The 20,761-nt window shown below is 37.5% G+C and overlaps 1 protein-coding gene across 2 annotated transcripts in view; it reads left to right on the forward strand.

The window, feature by feature from the left end:
- LOC306870366 (kremen protein 1-like) overlaps window positions 1-20,761 on the forward strand; it is a 61,409-nt gene that overhangs the window by 33,330 nt on the left and 7,318 nt on the right. For both annotated transcript variants that reach the window (XM_079417599.1, XM_079417598.1), the window contains exons 3-4: window positions 6,930-7,021; window positions 20,183-20,307. In XM_079417599.1, coding sequence (XP_079273725.1) covers window positions 6,930-7,021; window positions 20,183-20,307 — 217 coding nt within the window. The remainder of the gene's footprint in view (window positions 1-6,929; window positions 7,022-20,182; window positions 20,308-20,761) is intronic.

The raw sequence follows: 20,761 nt of genomic DNA on the forward strand, positions 1-20,761 counted from the left end.
CTCCTCAACCACCACCAGTGTGCAGCATCCACTTGGATGATGCGACGGCAGCCACAGTACAACGGCGCCAGTGCGCTCATCACACACCAGCTACAGGTGGAGAGGAGAGAGTGATAGAGCCAATCAAGTGGATGGGGATTACTAGGAGGCCATGATTGATAAGGGCCAGTGGAGGGAATTTGGCCAGGACACCGGGGTTACACCCCTACTCTTTACGAGAAGTGCCATGGGATTTTTAGTGACCACAGAGAGTCAGGACCTCGGTTTAACGTCTCATCCGAAAGATGGTGCTTTTTACAGTATAGTGTCCCCGTCACTATACTGGGGTGTTAGGACCCACACAGACCACAGGGTGAGCACCCCCTGCTGGCCTCACTAACACCTCTTCCAACAGCAACCTAGTTTTCCCAGGAGGTCTCCCATCCAGGTACTGACCAGGCTCAAACCTGCTTAGCTTCAGTGGGCAGAAGTTCGATTCGCAATTGAATGACTCCTATGAATCGGTCAAAACGATTCACAAAAATGTAATCAAATTAGCATTTGGAATCAGAAGCAATCGGTTAGTGAATATTTCAGAATGGTAATTGATTTCACAACTGATTTCCCAGAATGCCCAGACTTCTTTGACCTGTGCCATGGTATTACTATGGTATTCTTTGAAGTACCTTGAAGTACCATGTTAAATACCGTGTTACATAAATATTACCAGAATATGGTAAACTACATTGTATAACTCAGAGTATTTATTTGTGTCAATAGAGTCAGTATTCAGTGTAAATCAATGGTATTATTGCCAACAAAGGATAATGGATCCATCACAGTACTCTTTGTAGGGATATTTTATGTTTTGGCCATTCATTTTCTGAATTTGTTGAATAGTTCTGTGTACGTTTGGATATTGAGGGCCTGGTCAACATTACTGAAGTAAAATGGGTTGTGAAACCATTCCATGTTGACTTTAAAGTCCTGAGAGTTTTGGCCTGATTCGTGTGTGTTGCTGCTTTGTATGTTGCTTCCAAGAGAAACTTTAATATCTTCAATCTGTCAAGACTTTAGCTTAAGCGAAAGTGCAAGCAACCGTTAAGCATTTGTGCGTTTTCTGTTTACACTGTTGTTTACTTAGCTGTGAAATTGAATGGTTTGTTATCCACTTTCAGATGTCAGTTCAGTGAGGCGGGCTTGAATTGCTGTGGTTGAATCGAGAGTGGCTTTGTGTGATATAGATACAATAGACTGTCGCTCAAAAGTGTTGGATGAGCATCTCAAATTATGACTGTACATGGAATAAGTTTGTCCTAACAACAGTCCCAACTCCTTCAGCCCACTTACAGTGATGTAGAATAATATGTTAGCTACGTTATAAAGTGCATTGTTGTTTATTTACCTGCTTTGTTATTTTTATTCGATTTAGCAGTCGATCTCAGCACGTGTACAGGCTCATACTTGAGTCTCATTCCTGCTGCAGCATATGTTTGCCATGTTGACTGAGCATGGCTTTGAGCATATTAGGCAAGTTTCCCTTGCTCATATTTGCTTTGGATACTGGTTAGCTGCAGTGGGCTAATAGTGTGGCTGAGGTTGGCGTTCAGGAAAAAGCTATTTTCAGTCTTACCCTACTATAGATTTTACACGCTTTTGTTGTTAAAGAATCCCAGTTTTTTATGAATAGCTCTGTGCCAGAATTTTAAAAGTTTATCATCAATTTTATGATTATGGTGCATGGAAAGCGGTTATTAAAGAGAAGCGTTTGAACGCAGGCCAGACAAGAACAGCTGGTTTTCTCTCAGTTCAGACGGCCAGTAATGCTGAAACAAATTAGAGAGAGAGAGAGAGAAAAGTGAAAAGGAGCGAGATAGTGTTGCAATAAACCATAACTGCTCGACACATTGTTCTTACACATCAGATTTAGTGTCGCAATGATATTTGTGGTCACCGTGAAAAGCCTTCTACTTTTGTTTGTGAAAGATTGCACAGAAAAATTTCAACCTTAAGCACACATATTTATCTCTTGCTGCAATGCATACCAATGTCAGCTTTTATTTCTGTACTTTTTGATCCCGGATGATTTAATCTATACTCCGAAGAAATTTGTGTTTCTCAGAAGTTACTCAGAAGACGTAATGATGATCCTCAGATGTGTCCGAGCTTTGTCTCTGGTGTTTCTCCTTAAATTGTAGACAGTAAGAATATACACTTAACTGAAAAACTAAAGAGATAATTCACCCAATAATGGAAATGGTGGAAAATAAAAGAAGATATTTTTGAGAAATTGTGTTTTTGTTCATGAATGAATGAATGAATGAATGAATGATGCATTTATATAGCGCTTTTATTGTGTATTGCTGTACACCCAAAGCGCTTTACAATCATGTGGGGGTCTCTCCTCAACCACCACCAGTGTGCAGCATCCACTTGGATGATGCGACGGCAGCCACAGGACAACGGCGCCAGTGCGCTCATCACACACCAGCTACAGGTGGAGAGGAGAGAGAGTCATAGAGCCAATCAAGTGGATGGGGATTATTAGGAGGCCATGATAGACAAGGGCCAGTAGAGGGAATTTGGCCAGGACACCGGGGTTACACCCCTACTCTTTACGAGAAGTGCCATGGGATTTTTAATGACCACAGAGAGTCAGGACCTCGGTTTAACGTCTCATCCGAAAGACGGTGCTTTTTGACAGTATAGTGTCCCATCACTATACCGGGGCATTAGGACCCACACAGATCGCAGGGTGAGCACCCCCTGCTGGCCTCACTAACACCTCTTCCAACAGCAACCTAGTTTTCACCGGAGGTCTCCCATCCAGGTACTGACCAGGCTCAACCCTGCTTAGCTTCAGTGGGCAACCGGTCTTGGGCTGCAGGGTGATATGGCTGTGGCAATATCATACAATGTTATCAAAACTGTTGCCAACATTCTTCAAAATACCTTCTTTTGTGTTCTGCAGAAGAAAGAAAGTTGCACAGGTTTGGAATGACATGAAGGTGAGAAAATGATGGTCGATGATTTCTATTTTTGGGTGAAATATCCCTTTAATTGGTATTAATTTGTTCTTGGAAGAATTTAATGAGAAACCTTTGAGTCCATATTAATGGCAGACTTTGACTGTTATCTCAATCAGATCTCAGCACAGTTCTGTTCTGAAATTTTAGTGGAGAAACATGAAATTAATAGGGAATTTCACTCAGGGGAAATATCTGAGAAGCGTGAGACTCTATTTGCTCTCCGTATCATTGCAGTCTACAAGAAACAATTGAAAATGAAAGAAAGAAACTGCAAGAAACATGCTTTTTTAAAATTTTAATACAAATATTTACTTCACCGATTTTTATTGTCAGAATGATGAATGAATGTATTAGAATTGTATCTATTCCTCTTTTGCCTTTGTTCCAAGGTGCATCTTGTGCTTCAGTGGAATCAAGAACATCTGTACAAAGACATCAGATGATCAGTGACACAAATCTGTTTATAGACTCATTTTATGCCATGTTTCATTGTTTAATTGTTTTTCAGAATATCTTTTTTCCAGGTTTTAGATGTTGAGACCCAGATTTTCAGTGCGGTCTTAGACTTTCTCTGACTGTTTACATAGTATAAACAAATAAAATTGTGTATTTACATGATATGACATTCTAGACAATATGAAGAGTAATCACAAAAAGAGATCTCATGGGTGATGGTTGATGTTTTCTAGGGGCAGTTCTAAAGTCTTGCCATCTCCTTAAAGATGTTATAAATCTCCAAAGGCATGGGTAATTCCCCATCCCATTAACCAGTCCGGACAGATGATGTCCCCCTCGTTACGGTAACACATGAAAGGCCCTGAGATTCTTTACTTATTCACTGAAAGGACTTGACCCTGCAGGCTTAACTGGACACACACACACACTCTTGCGCACACACACACATGCACACACTTGAGGAATCCTGGGGGCAAACAGGCTTGCATTTGGTGATCAAAGCCTCTTATTATATCTGGTCTGGAACTGCACTTGCTCTCCTCTCACCCTTGAGGGAAGAAAGGTGATTAATTAGAGGTTTTAAACAGATAAATTAAAGGATTAGTTCATGGAAAAAAATTAAAATCCTGTCATCATTTACTCACCTTAAGTCATTCCAAACCTGTATGATTCTGGCACAGAATACAAAAAGGCAAATTTTGAGCTGAACTGATTGAGTGGGGACTACGTTTTTCAAGCTTCAAAAAGGACTCAGAGCCACCATGTAAATAACACAGACATTCAGTTTGGAGTTCAGGAGATTGTCTTGACCAGGACCACACCCCTAAATGCATTGAAGCAACTGCCATGTGATTGGTTGATTAGATAATTGCATTAATGAGAAATTGAACAGGTGTTCCTAATAATCCTTTAGGTGAGTGTATATTATGTAAACAAAAACTTTTATTTTGGATGCGATTAATCACGATTAATCATTTGACAGCACTAATATATATATATATATATATAGGCTACAGTATATATAATATGGCCTGTAATAGGCCACAGTTCTCACTCATTCACTTTCATTAAAAAGTGTCCAAAGATATTCTTCAAAACTTTTGAGTTCCTCAAAAGATAGAAAGTTTTGAGGGTGAGTAAATGATGAGAAAATGTTCATTTTTTTGGGTGAACTGTTGCATTAAGTGCTCTCCGTATGACCCCAGAGGCAGCCTGGATCAAATAAAGCCATATAGAAACCTGGCACGATGTATGAGTATGTTTATATGTGTCTGCCAACAAGACAGATTCCTCTTATAATCTAATCTCCTCCATTGTACCTCAATTGCCCTGAAGACTTCAACTCCAAACAGGTGGCTTTCCTGAACAGGAGAATACATTATTCAAAAAAAGCTATGCAAAGTAGCCATTATATTTGAGTCATAATGAAAATCCCATCAGGCTGGAGGGGGCTGTCGATCTTGATGGTCGAAATACACACTCGGCTCCAAAACCAGACTGGTTTGTTAGCAGGCCAGATCTCATTCTCCTCAACAGAAAAGAGAGAAAAAAAGGAGGGAAAATGGGAGATGTTTAGCTGATTCCAACCTGAGGTTAAGTTTCTCCGGACACAAAAAAGAAAGCACATGAAAAGACGCTTCACTCAATACACTTGCTTGTTGTAAAGAGTGAAGAAGAGAAGCTGGAAAGTGTTTTTGATAGAGGAAGAAAAGACCGTGGCACGCCCTTTTGATTCCACCTCACAATGGCTGAAATCAGATAGCTGTCGCCTCAGGGTCGAGCTCGAGATGTTGCATTGTGACTCCTAAAAGACTAGAAGAATAGCTTTTCTCGCAATTATCGTTGTTTCTGGCGGTGCAGGCTCCCGTAGCGGGGTTCGCTCAGACTTTTTATGTTGAATGTTCGGTTCACCAAGTACTCAACCAATCACTGCCTCGTCTGGCTGTGTGCTTGTAATCAATACCCTGTTTGAAGACTTTTTAGGGTTTGGGCATCAGGGTTTAAAGTACACACCGGAGAGCTTAAAGGGGTTTTGAAGCAGACAAAGCCGGAGAGCTCCGCAGGTCACTGTCTGGAAAGGAACAAAGCCCTTCCCCGGGCATACACGCAGACGCCGACCTGGAGGTGGACATGCTTGGATGGACAGGGCAGGGGAGAGAAAGAGGCTCAATAAAGCACATTCCCGCTGTAGGGGGTGTTTCTGTCTGACTGACATCCCTTTAAAAGGCTTTTGTCTTTAGTGACAGCTTCGCTTGAACTAAATTATCTGCAGTAACTAACCAAAAGCAGCGACTATACAAACTCAGCATTGTTTTTTCAGTAGCGTGACAATCTTTTAGCTGTTTTCATAGTACATTGAATAATTTTTTTTTTTTAAGGTAAGTGGTCGCAAACAATTTATTTTAGCTACATTTAAGTAAAAAAAATAAGTCAACTAAATTTATTTCAGTGTAGCTAAAATAAATTTAATGCAACCACTTACCTTAAAGAAATTGAATAAATTCAATTAATCTTTTTTTTTTCAGTGAGTGTAGCTAGTTTTTCACAAGAAGCTAGAAGCTGCACTACTGTTCAGAAGTTTGCTGAGAAAATTAATATTTTGATTCAGCAAGGATTCATTAAATTAATCAAAATTGACAGTAAGGTCATTTATAATGTTACAGAAATATATAATTTGCTGCTCTTTTGAATGCTCAGTTCATCAAAGAACAAAGAAAACAATGTAGCACAGTGTAACAATGTAACATATTAAGCAGCATATCAGATAATAATCAGAAATGAGTAGCAGATCAGCATATTAGAAGGATATCTCAATGAAAAGACTGGAGTAATGGTGCTGAAGATTCAGATTTGAATAAATTACATTTTAAAATACATTACAATAGAAAACAGTGATTTAAAATTGTAACACTATTTCACAGTATTACTGTTTTTATTGTATTTTAAATCAAATAAATGCAGCCTTGGTGAGGATAAGAGACTTCTTTCAAAAACATTTAAACGTTAGTTTGCATTGCTATTTTAATTGTATATTTACAGTATATTGCATTATATTATGTCCCAAAACTTGCTAGAAGTCTCTCTTTCTCAGATATTGTGTAGTTTGAATCCTTTTGGCTCATTTTAATGTTAATCACTTTAATCTGGTTTATAAACAATCCAGTGATTCATACTGTAAATATTGAAACATCACATGAGCAATAGTTCCTGTATGAATAATTATTTTTGAACACTTGAATGAATGATTCAGTGATTCACCCATAAAGACAAGTCATTTGTCGCCAACTACTTCTATAATGATGTAACATACAGAAAGAGTCACTTAAAATCACCACAACTAGAGTTTGTTAGTAGCTTAGTTAACTACTTTTCTTAAAGGGGAAATTAATGTTGTTGAACTACTTTAGCTCAAATAGTGTGTGGTTTCAAAGTCAGTGATTTTAACAGGCTGTGTTTCTTCCACAGGAACCCAGATGGAGATGTTCGGCCGTGGTGTTATATCGCAGATCTCGAGGACGGAATCTACTGGAAATACTGTGATATTCCGACCTGCCAAAGTAAGCATTAACATAGAAACTAGCATAGAAACTATAATGAACTATGAGCACAAGTTAAATAAGGAACTAGGCCAAAAAAATTGAAGTTCCCATCATCTGGATTATGAAAACTAATATGCAAAACCACATTTTTGGAAAGGACTCTAATTGCTCCATTAGAAATCTCACTGTCCCAGCATGCACAGATACGTTTGTGGTGCTTGTTATTATCACTTGATGTTTTTGCCTTCTCCACCCAGAGATTGTATACAAGAGTCTGTGTGTGTATTGTGTTTACAGCAAAACATTAGATTGATAATTAATTTGTCTGAACCTGTATTCAACATTGTTTCATATAATCTATAAATAATAGAAAAAGTATAGAAATAATATATAAAGTGCAGAGTTTGCTTTCTTTCTTTCTTTGTATTAGTGAATAAATCTATCTGTGTGTGTCTCGCGGGCATGTATGTGTGTGCATGTGTATACGAGTGCAAACTCATTTTCCTGTCAGCCAGATCTGTATAATTCCACTAAGTGTGTTTTCTACTGTACTGGCAGAGAAACAGAATGTGTGTGTGTGTGTGTGTGTGTGTAATCTGATAGCCCCTGCTCCTGAGTTTCATCTCACTAATCACACCCCATAAACAAGAGCTGACACATATAGTATCACAGGATGGGTAGAATGTGAATACAAAACTGAGCAGCTGTGTCATACACCAGAAAACAGTCTCAGTACTTATAGCTCAATCAGACGTTCTCCCAGCACATCATTCATGACAAGTAAATGCATAAATTAGGGCAGTCAATTTAACATGTTAATTTAGCTCAGTTAATTAGGAAAAACATTTATGCATTTAATGACCACTGGAGCAATTCATGCTTGATGCACCACTTAACTTGTTTCAGGGGTCCATGGTTCCAAAATAATATAATGCAAACAAAAGTGTGGCTGTTAAAAATGTCATTTTTGTTTTATGGTCCTACAGTATGTCTAATTTTCATTTTGTTTTGTTTGGAAAGACTTGTACTGTCATTCAATGGTTTGAAGTAAGATTTCTTTAAGAAATTAATAATTTGTGATGCATTAAATTGATCCAAAGTGACAGTAAAGACTTACAAAGCATTTCTGTTTCAAATACATGTTGTTTTTAACTTTCTATTGGTCATAGTAAGAAGAATCCTGAAAAAGTTGTATCAAAGTTTTAAGAAAAATATTAATACAACTGTTTTTAATTGATTATAATAAGAACATAATATGAAAATGTTTCTTGAGTGTCAAATCAGCTTAAAGAATGATTTTTCTAAGGGATCATGTGACACTGAAGAGTGGAGTAATGACGCTGAACGTTCAGATTTGCATCACAGGATTTCATGTTAAAATATTTTAAAATAGATAAGTTATTTTAAATTGTAATCATTTTTCACAGTACTACTGTTTTTACTGTATTTTCATAAAAAATAAACAAATACATAAATAAATAAATGCAGCCTTGGTGAGCATAAGAGACTTCTTTCAAAAACATTTTAAAAACTTACCGACCCCAAACCTTTGAATGGTAGTGAATTTTCAAGATTTCATTGGCTGAATGTTCAACTACATGGACGAACGCTATACTAAAAAGACTGCATTTCTATTCCTTCTAGAAATGCAGGATTCTATTCCAAATTCTATTCCAAAATCTCTAACCTTTCATATTAAACTTTCCTAAAAATCATCGAGAGCACATTGAAACTGCATAGAATTTTCACACAACTTTCTCACAACATTTTCTTCAGAAAAATCTAGTTAAGATTGTTAGTTTACGGCTATCTATCAGTTTGATGTTGTTGTTTTTTTCAGTCACATGCACTCCATCCTAGTTGCATGCTAAGTTTAAGGCCAGCTTCTCGAAGTTTTATAGCCCATCTCAGGGTTGTGATGCGTGACTTTAGCTTAATTTTCCTCCTTCATTTCCAGTTGCACAAATAAGAGCTGTACTCACTGTCCAGCACAATTCACTCACTGACCCATTTCCCAAAAGTGCCATACACACATTAATCTGTCTGGATGCCTCTTATCTCGCGCCTGAGTGGAGCTTACAAAGCCCTCTAGGCTGAGACTGTCTTCAATAGCAGGCAAATTTAGGACAGCTTTTGTCACAGACAGTTGTCTTCTGTGTTAGGCTCACTGATTTGAGTCTGGTTTACCATAAATGTGTTTGTGTGTACCAGCTCGTAACCCATCTGATATTTTTCATGTCCCAGATTCCTGTCAGCTCTCAGGGCATCGCCCATATCAAATACAGCCCTCCACATGCTCCCGTTTCAGCTTGGGTATCATTAGATGGGTCTTGGGTTTTGGATGGTACCCTAAAGCCACGATGCCCACAGTGTTGGCAATGAAAGCAAGCCGATTTGTTGGACTTTTTAGCTCCAGGCGGTCGTTATGCTTTAAAATCAGAAAGCAGTCGGTGCAATTGTAGCATCACAATCGACACGTGTACACACACCTGAGGCTGCTTCCCTGTTTGTTACGTGGGATGAAAGAACAGAATTTACCCCAATCTCCATTAGGCACACTGTCAAGTGCAAAATGTCACTTATATTTGCAGTATATATGAGAGAGGTATTGTTTGCTCTATTTAGGTATTGTTTTGTTGTCTGAATAACAGTAACCTGTAGATTTATTGTCTCTTTTACCCCCCCCCCCCCCCCCCCCCCCACACACACACACACACATTTATGTATTATTTCATAATATCAAGAAAAAGGATGTAGAATAACTACATAGGACTTCTCATCTATAATGGAGGGGCGTAATGTTTATGCAAATACACTGAAAAATATTTACTTTGATACAATTTTCACTTAAAAATTGCTAGTAAATTTCGCAAAGCAATGGCGGTTAATGCACTGAATATATGACACTTTGATTTAGAAAGAGTTAAATGGTATTTTATGGTAACAGTGCAATACATCTTTCATTTACAACTTCGAAAAAGTATTTTTACAGTCTGGCACTGATTCTGATCACTCAATGTGCAGATTAACACGATGGGACATGTTTACTTTCACTCTGTGCTCTTTTATAGTAAGAAAATATTCAGATTGGTGCCAAATAATTGGGATGGTTAACAGTCAAGTGAGAGTCATAAGAGAACTGGCTGCATTCCTCACGGATAGTTTATTTTCTTAAAGTGAACACCAACAGCACCTGATAAAGTAAACCTGCCTTTAATCAATGCTCAGCTATCGCTCACAGGTGTGTGTGATGATTTGCTCTTTAACGTCCCACAATAACAGATGAGAAGACTGGTTTCAGTGCCACATCGACATTGTCAAACAGGCATGGGAATGCAATCTAACAATTCCAGTTTTGCTCTCTGGTTTGAATTCCAGTTCAGTTAATGGTTCCATTAATGATTCATTCAGGACTTGTAAAGAAGAAATATTGGTAACACTTTACAATAAGTTGCCAATAAGTATTAACTAACATTTTTAGATTAGATTAGATTCAACTTTATTGTCATTGCACATGTAAGGTATAGGGCAACAAAAATAAAAATTTCCAGTACAGTGTGTAGATTTTTTTTTTTTTTTTTTTTTCGATTTAATGATGGGGAGGGGTGAAGAGTTTGTAGTGGTGTGTGAGGGGGGTATCATTGGGCAGATTTAGTAGGGAAACAGCTGTAGGGAAAAAGCTGTTCCTGAGTCTGCTTGTCCTTGTTCGGAGGCTCCTGAAGCGCCTCCCAGAGGGCAGTAAGTTAAACAGTCTATGGTCAGGGTGAGAGGACTCCTTAAGAATGCCGCGAGCTCGACGTAAACAGCGTTTTCTCTGGACGTCCTCAATGGCAGGAAGTGGTGTCCCTGTGATGCGTTGGGCGGTTTTCACCACCCTCTGCAGTGCCTTGCGGTCAGCAGCTGAGCAGTTCCCATACCAGACTGTGATATCAATGTTTAATTAAGCATGCAGTCGCTCCCCGAAGGCCGTGGCAGTGAAAAGCATTGATCTCGGCTTCAATTGGGGGAATGGGGAAGTCGTGGCCTAATGGTTAGAGAGTCGGACTCGTAATCCAAAGGTTGCGGGTTCGAGTCTCGGGCCGGCAGGGATTGTAGGTGGGGGGAGTGAATGTCCAGCGCTCTCTCCACCCTCAATACCACGACTGAGGTGCCCTTGAGCAAGGCACCGAACCCCCAACTGCTCCCCGGGCGCCGCAGCATAAATGGCTGCCCACTGCTCCGGGTGTGTGTTCACGGTGTGTGTGTGTTCACGGTGTGTGTGTGTTCACTGCTGTGTGTGTGCACGTTGGATGGGTTAAATGCAGAGCATGAAGTATGGGTCACCACTAAATTGTGTCGTAACACGGCCTCAGGCACGACGAGCGCCCGCCACCTTGCAAATGCACAGCATGGGAAAGTCTCCCATGAAGTTGTGCAGCAGGGCTCATGTGTCCCTTGTTAAGGGGCCTTTGGCGTTGTTTGTGTTCCTTGCATGTCATAAATTTATACTCAAGATGTTTGCAACGACCCCGTTGACTTGCTCCTTTGATTCTCACTTTCTCTCTCTACCAGAGTAAATCTCAGTTGCTAAATGTATGATAGACGCTCAGGTCGTGGGTAAAGTGTGGCATAACACAAACAAAAGCTCAGTCGGAAACGCCTGCCTCATAAACAAAGCTACACTGTCAAATTCCCCCGAGCAGAAAATGAAAGCATATTAATAGTCTGTTTTTTATGGAATGATCCACAACATCAACAAATGAATTTCACTCCGAAGCAGATCCAGCTGTCGTAATGTAAAAAAAGGGAACAAAAGTTCCCAAAACACATGTACTCTGGGCTGGGTAAGTGTGTCTGTAACAGGAGGGAGCCTGCCAAAACAGGAACACAGCTTTAGTATCTGAATTAATGGCAGACAAGCAGATCCAAAAGCAGAAAAGAGGATGTCAGGACTCTTTTGAATGATTTACCAACAAATCAGCAAACCCCAAACGCTTAATATAGTCATTTTATAGGTGTTTTACACCAAACTGTGAAGTGCAGCACTAAAACTAGATAATTGCTGGTGTTTAAAAACCCTCCTTTACCCATAATGCACTGTGTTTCCCTGAAGCAGTGGTCATACTGACAGCAACTGGAAATCATTTTCAATGTGAAATAATGATTTGAAGCAACATGAAGTGCAGGTGTTTGTAGCAATGTGTCAAAATTGAAGAAAGTTTGACTTGATGCATATGAGAAGCAATGGGATGCGGCAGCTACCAATAAGAATGAAGACGTCATGTGAGAAAAATAAATGTTCATTAAATTCAAAATATAAAAAAAATACGTAATTCATATGAAGTTGTTTCCATGCATGTGGCAAAGTTGAAGAAAGCTGAACTTTATGCAAATAAATAGCAAGCAAATGAGTTTTGTGACTTTTGAGTGAATAAATGTTCACTAAATTCAAAATGTGAATTAATATTAAATACATTTTATTCTTTAAAATGTTCTATTAAAATGCATTATTAATGATGGCATTATTTAAATTGCATTATTGCATTAGTGCATTTAACTAAATAAAAAAAATTGTAATAATGGCTGATATTGTTTTATCTGTCATCAAGCATCCTGATCCCTAAATATCAGTATCAACATTGGCTATATATATAAAAAAAAAAAAACAGTTGGTAGAAGTTTGTGATCAGTTTTACTATTCTATATGACCTGTATCTGCCCATGTGCATGGGCATAATAAAAAAAACTGGGCATTCCAAGATTTTGATTTATTCATTGATACTGTCAGCACCAACGTTAAAGCATCAAGCAATAGCAACGCCTATACAATCAACAATACAGCAACTAAGTGACCTGCAGCAATAAAGCGGCTGTCAGTGTGAATGCCTCCTGAGAGAACGAGGTGTTGACACGAGCGTAGATGTGTTAATGAATGTGTGTTGCGACAGCCAGAGGAATACATCTCTGGAATAAACCTGTTGTTGTGGTGGGAGGCAGTCTTATGTGTAGGCTTGTGTATGTGGACTACACAAAATTAGACTGTTAATATTTTTTATAATCTGCTTGGGCTTATTATTTCATTAAGTCAACACGCTGTGAGCTGGCACAATCAGATGCCTGTGGAAAATGAGAAGCCGCACACAAACTCTGTTCCAGGTTTTATCATCGTTATTATTATATGACCCATATTTTGCCTTTCTACCTTCACATTAATGAGTTCAGACTGCTCTATGAACAGTACTAGGAAAAAAATTTAAACACAGAAAATTCAGTAATTTTTTACTCTCTTTCCAAACCAGTTTGAATTTTTTCTTCATTTGTGCAATACACAACTGATCGCTCTTTTTAATGCGGCAAATTTGGAACAGGACTTTGTAAAGTCTCATAAAAGCGGGTACATGCTTTACATGATGAATGAAACTTTAACGTTATTTACTGAAAGTGATGACATTTTGCCCTGTTCCAGGTGAATTTATGCATCCAGGAGTAGTAGCCATGTCTGATTCATGAATAAATTATTATTCTGATTTAGATTTGTTTCAAAGAATAAGTTGACTAGATTCCCAACATTGGTCTATGATTAATCGGATTTGGAATATAATGTGTATATAAATTACCATTCAAAATTTGAGATTTTTTAATGTTTTTGAAAGAAGTCTCTTGTAGTCAAGTCAACATTATTTATATAGCGCTTTTATCGATACAAATTGTGTCAAAGCAACTGCACAATATCAAAATAGGAAAATAGTGTGTCAATAATGTAAAATGACAAGATTAAACACTCAATTTTCAGCTAAAGGCATTTCATTATTGAATTCAGTGATGAATTCAGCCAAACGAACCAGCAGCTCAACTCCAACTGCAGCAAAGTCAGATTGTAAGGGCCCAACTGGTTCTCTGGGGATCATCTCGGTGTCCTGGTCTCCGCTGACGTTCAGGGCTGCAGAGGCCGTCTCTAGGAGCTGATCCACCATCTGTGCAGTGTTGACAGAACAGGGCTAATGTGGTCATACTTCCTGGTTCTAGTAAGAACTCTAGCTGCTGCATTTTGAACCGACTGGAGTTTGTTTATTAAACGTGCAGAACAACTGCCCAATAAAGCATTACAATAATCTAACACTGAGGTCATAAACGCATGAATTAACATTTCTGCAACCATTCTTATACACCAAGGCTGCATTCATTTGATGAACAATACATTAAAATCAGTAGTATTGTTATTATATTTTAAAACAACTGTTTACTGTTTTAATATATATTAAGATGTAATTTATTCCTTTGACGGCAAAGTTGAATTTCACCTTCAGAAATGATTCTAATATGCAGATTTTTTTTATTTATTTAAATGTTTTTAATTTATACTGTGAAAATTTCTATTTACATTATTACTTTTACTCACTATATTACTGTGAGGTGTATTTATTATGCATTTATTTTTTAAATAACTTTCTACCAATTTTTTTTTTTTTTTTTCACTGTTATTCTCTGAACTTTTCAATGCATGGACCCATTAGTATTCCCTTCCTGCCCCCTGGGGGTCCCCGACATAACATTTATGATACTGTTATGGTGCTTTTACACCCTTTTTGAAGCATGAGATCCCTATCATTGTTGCTACGTGGAAAACAGTGACAGGCACATTATTACAGTTTCTCCTGCTGTGCTCTATGGAAGAAAGAATGCCATGTGGGTGAATAAACACGGTGAACAAATGATGCCAGAATTTCAATGTTTGGCTGAACTATCCCTTTAAACCTGTAGAAAGACAGCCTGTCTTATTAGCAATAACAAGACGTCTCTTTATTATTTCATCCCCTCTCCCTCAAGTGTATCTCGGCTCTCGACTGAAAGTGTTCCTGGCAGAGTCTGCAGGGTGTGGCACAGAAAAGAACTTATGGATGTATTTTTGAAAAAATAAAAGAAACACCCACAATCCTCTGCAAAAAGAAAGAGGAAAAAACATACCCCAGATGTCATCTAAATTTATGTCTGTAATTACCTTATTTTAATAACATGGAGAGAGAATGAAAGAGGGAAAGAGAGAGGCCCTCTCAGACTTGCTTATCCGTTGTTTCTGCCAAGTGCATTTGCCAAGGAGTGCAGCGTTTGATGTTGTGTTTGTTATCTGGGTGTTTCTTTCCTTCTTCCTTTTGTCAGTCTCTCTCTCCCTCGGCTTTTGAAAGTCATTATGTCTGCCTCTCCGCTTCAGCAGACTTGTGACACGTCTATCACTCTTGCGTCACCCCCATAAAGCCCTGCAATAATGAAAATCTCAATTGTGAAAAGCACGGATGACTCACCGCAGCGGAGATATGATGTGCGATATAAGGCCAGAGACCGTCGGTTCCGCTCTGAACAATATCGCCGCTTCTAGAGCGCTTAAGAGAATATCGGTGGAATTTACTGGTGCTCTAGAGTTTTTGAAGACTCTTCAGAAGAGGGTTATTGGGAAAAGCAGACAGCTGGTGGCCTTGTGATGAAGGATCTGGGCTTGAAATGGAACGTTATCGATAATTACGTGCCACATGTGTTTACAAAACTGTCACTTTAACACATTAAGGATTTATTGCTGTTAATTTATTTACACTTCAAATCTACCATAAATGGAATTTGTGAATGAGATTTGGCTAAAAGAAATACTGTATTTCCTTCAAATGTAAAAACTTTTAACCTAGTATTAATTAGTCTGCTGAATAATTAAAATATTATTTTTTCTTCTTTTTTTCCTCTCTTTTTCACCTCCCTCTCTCTGTCTCTCTCTTATTTTTGTATTTTTCTATACCCTATTTATTCATATTTAATATGAGCTTTTATTTTAATATTTTCATTTTTATTATTTTTTAATATTTCTATTTGGCTTTAGTTTTTATTTTAGTTTTTGTTTTAGTTAGTTTATTACTTTAACTTATTTTATTTTTGTTCTAATTTTCATTCACATTTTTTTAAGTTTAGGTTTTTCATCCAGTATTTAAATTTTCTTGTATCTCAGCTTCATTTCAAATAGTTTTAGTTATAATTACAACACTGGTCAACATGGAAAAAAAGGACCCTATTTACTTTTTCGTAACACTTTCTAGGTCTTATTCTGAACGATTTGTCTATCTGTGTTGTTCCAATGAAAAAAATTATAATTTTTCAGCAAGATTTAATCACTTTAATAACAAAAAACAAAGTTTGTACTTTCTGTACAATTTCTACAATTTTTAATATCTTTTTATTGAATTTTTTAAAAATAATTAATCCATTAAAATGTATTAAGCTAACTTTACAACTCTGCTTGTAATATGAATTTGTCCCTAACCTTTTTCAAAAGATTGGAACTTAGCCATTGAATGAAATTGTAATCTGATGTGTTTTTCAAGGTGTTTCGATCTATGCATGTAACCTGTACATCAAGGTAAAGTGGGTTTTTTTCTTTCTTTAGTTGTCATTTAGCAGATAGTTTTCCTCTGAAGTGATTTACGGTGAACTAACTCAGGTGCCTTGCTCAAGGGCACGATTGTGATTGTCGTCAGTGTTCCTGAGATGCCCCATACAGCAATCAAACCCGCAACGTTAAGAAAACACAGAATAGATATTTGATCATGGGCCTGCGCAGCATCAGAGTGTTTTTGTGAAGCCTTTAATAATTTTATGCATTTCATCAGCCGCATTCCCAACTGTGTTTAATTTAAGACTCCAATTCTTTCCGTGTTGAGATGCAGATGCAGGCCTGGCTGTAAAAAAAATACATGTGTGTGTGTGTATGTGTTGCATCTTTCCATTGTGAATGTGTGTGTTTCCTGAAAGCAGTATCTGGATGCGAGCCAGTCTAAACGAGGCACATTAGCATACGTAATGCCAGCTTATAAAATCTTCAAATTCCACTCTACACTTTGAAGTCAATTGCATTACTTTTAGAGCATAGATATGTGCAGTTGTTACCCTTGTTCGGCATGTCTTTACTGCACTTCTCTTTTGAAGTTTTCTGAGGTACGTTAACTAAAGAAACATGGCGTTGCCTAAAAACAGCAGCTGTGTTGGTGAAAGAGATGAGTCCTTTTTTGTGCATGGGGGAAGCAAAGCGTGTGCGTGATGAGAGGTTAAGGACAGATAAATTGATGGTAAAGTACAATCGCTCTGTCAGAAGCAGAAGACCTACACTCTTTAATCTTGCATGAGCCCTGGAGAGCAGAATGTCCTGCTTTCAAGTTCAGAGCTATTGCCATTGAAGGAACGGCCAAGAGAAATTCTCTCTTTCCTCCTCTTCTGCAGGCATGCAAGAGTGAAAAATGAGATTCTGTTCTCTGTAAAAGCATATCAGTGTAATTAAGGCTTTTGTCCTCTATCTAACCATCATAATTATATGCAGTCTTCCATTTAATTTCCACCCAGAAATTCCTGGCTGGCAGCGATGGATCATCTTCGGATCGAGTCCACTAGAACAGGCCTGTGTTTGACTCAATGCGGCTCATGTGGACACTGTTGCAGATTTACGAGGGGGAGGGAGGCGTTGCGCTGCAGTTTTTTGTGGTGGTTTTTTACACTCTTATTAATGAGAGGAACAGACTGTGGATTATATTGTACATGTCTGTGTTTAGACAAGCAGCAAAGTTGTGGGGTTTTCACAGTCTTTGTCTGTTGAACTCTCCTTATAGTCTGGCCAACATTTTGAATAATACGTTTGCATATAAAGGAACACAAATTGTCTTTAATCTTTCGAAATAAGAGCCTAATTTTGCACATTTTGTACTATGTAGTACAATCAGGTAAAGATTGAGCTGCATTATTTCGGACCGGTGAGATTTCACTGAGGGCGGAGCTATGGAGCGTGATGCAAAACTCCCTCCCTAATCCATAGTTTTATGAAAACTAAGCTGGAAATACAAATAATTGAGAATATTTCATGTATTGACATCACACTAAGTACATTCATATGTAACTGAATGTTACCAGAGGTTTCCTTTTCAAATAAATGCTGTTCTTTTGAACTTTCTATTCATCACAGCATCCTGAAACTAAAAAATGTATCATGGTTTCCACAAAAATATGATGCAGCTTTTTTCAACATTAATCATAGTAAGAAATATTGGTAGCACTTTGCTTAAAGCCTGTATGTATAATGCATTATAAAGGGGTATTAAAGAGTATAATGCATTATAATTATTCATAATGTGTGTTGTAATACACTATATCTTGTTGTAAATAATTATAACCGAATTTAAAACGCATAGTGTAACTATGAATTGATAAGTGTTGTAATGTATTAACTGTGGTTATTCATGAGATTGTACAATGCATTATAAGGTGCATTACAAGACATACTTAAATAATACTTTTATAATGCGTTATACATAAAGGCTTTAAGAAAAGCATTTCCAAAATATTTCTTCATGTGACACTGAAGACTGGAGTAATGGCTGCTTTACCATTACAGGAATAAATTACATTTATATAGACATACACACTACAAATATAGATATACTCACTCAGATATTATTGTCACAATATTACTGTTTTTCTGATAAATGCAGCCACGGTGAGCATAAAAGACTTCTTTCAACAACATGTAAAAATCTTACCAACCCCCAAAACAGTAGTGTGTGTATACATAAATATTTCTTAAAGCTACAGTACAGTAGCGACAACAGCCTTTTTAATTTTAGAGGTGTAAAATTGCCATGTTGTTTGTATCAAGGAACTGTACACTGCAAAAATGATTTTCTTACTTAGTATTTTTGTCTTGTTTTCTAGTATAAATATCTAAAAAAAAATTTTAATCAAGATGCATTCACTTGACAAGTAAAATGACTTAAGATATTAAGTCTTATTTTATTTAAAAAAAAAATATATATATATCACAATATTGCTAGTTTTTGCTTAAAACAAAAAATTGTCTCAATATTCAAAGGCTAAACAAGAATATATATATTTTTTTTTTTGCTAAACAAGTATATATATATATATATATTTTTTTTTTTTTTGCTTGTTTTAAGCAAAAATTTGATATTTTTATTATTTTTCAGAAAACAAGAAATAATATCTTAAGTAATTTACTTGTAAAGTAAATGCACCTTGATTCAATATTTTTTTTATATTTATACTAGAAAACAAAAAAATACTAAGAAAGAAAGGAATTTAAATGTATATGTTTATATGGAGATGAGCTTCACCGTCACGATCTGTCGTAGTAGTGAATCTGTGTTTGTGTTTTGACTGTGTGAACTTGATTATTGAATTTTTCCTGCTAGAATTTCACTGTTCATCAAACAGCATCAAATATGTCAGTAAACACTTCTACACAGACGCAGAGAGGCAGAATGTGTGTGTGTGTGTGTGTGTGTATGTGTGTGTGTGTGTGTGTGTGTGTGTGTGTGTGTGTGTGTGTATGTGTGTGTGTGCGTGTGTGGCCTGAGTTGGCCCCAATGTGTATCCCTTTGAAAACAAAACTTTCCTTTGTATCTAGCGAGCAGAACGAGGCCTGTGCGAGTACTGACTTGCGCGGAGATGAGTTCTGGAGTGTCTGAGAGGGTTCTTTTAATCCTTATCACCAGTCTGCAATCAAACCTTTCACTATTTAACCTACTGTTCTGATAGAACAGATACACTTACATTCACACAAACAAATCCCAGTCATCCATTCATGTTGTGCATAAAAGGCATGTATGTGTTGTAAATGGTTTTAGCACATATGTGGTTGCAAGGTTTTTCTGGGTAGTTGCTTGGTGTTTGCACTCCCAAATTTCTCCATGCTGAAAAAACCCTGTTAAAACTGGCTTAAACTGACTTGCTGGCTTAGGATGCTTGGTGTCATCATCAGTGGAACTGACATGGACTTTAAGACATTTTCTAGATTCCAACACCCTCTCTTTCTCTTTCTGACCTCTGTGTTCTCTCACCCTGAGACCTCATTCAGTTCATTATTAACAAACCCCCCAGAATCCATCTGTGCATTCCCTTAGGATAAGGTTTAGTCACATCCAGCTCTCTCCATTCTCACACTGTTCGGGCCATGCATGCCGTTTTAATAGTTCATAAAACACCTCAGTCTTTAAGACACGTTTCCAGACGATTTACCGGCAGAGAGAAGTTAATGATTTGCAGTGTTACTGTATTGAATTATGGCTGATGTTGCTCACATGAACCCCAATATGCCTGTGCCATGTTTTCCAGTGAGATATATAAGCTTTGTAAATGAATCTGCCTCTCTTTCTCCTTCAGTGCCTGGTAACCTGGGCTGTTTTAAGGACAGCGGTGATCCAACACCTCTATCTGGAGGCTACCAGACCTCCAACAAACTCACCATTCAGAACTGCATCAGCTTCTGCCGCAACCAAAGATACAAGGTACATATTCCACCAAGGGAAATGCAATCGACAGCAAGTCATAGAACAGAGTGATGCATAACGGTTATTATAACACCTTTTACTTTAGTTTGGTGTCTTAGTTTGGTGTCTACATCCATGTCAGGTTCATTAATATTAATCAATGTTTTGCCACATGGATATAGGGTTGCACTTTAAGTGTAATTATACATTTAAGTAATATTAATGAACTACATGGACGTACTATATGGTTAGGGTTTGTCTTGGGGTTATCTGCATGTAATTATGCATAATTTATTGTTATTATAATAGTAAGTACATGTAACGTGTAACAAGGACACCTTAAAATAAAGTGTTACCGATATAGAATTCAATTCATGCTTGGTTACATATGTACTTTTATTAGTTACTTCACAACATTTTTAAATGCAACTCATCCAAGCTAAAATTATTTATTTTATAAAACACAAGTTAA

Source organism: Barbus barbus, assembly GCF_936440315.1.
Source record: "Barbus barbus genome assembly, chromosome: 5".
NCBI classification, from domain to species: domain Eukaryota; kingdom Metazoa; phylum Chordata; class Actinopteri; order Cypriniformes; family Cyprinidae; genus Barbus; species Barbus barbus.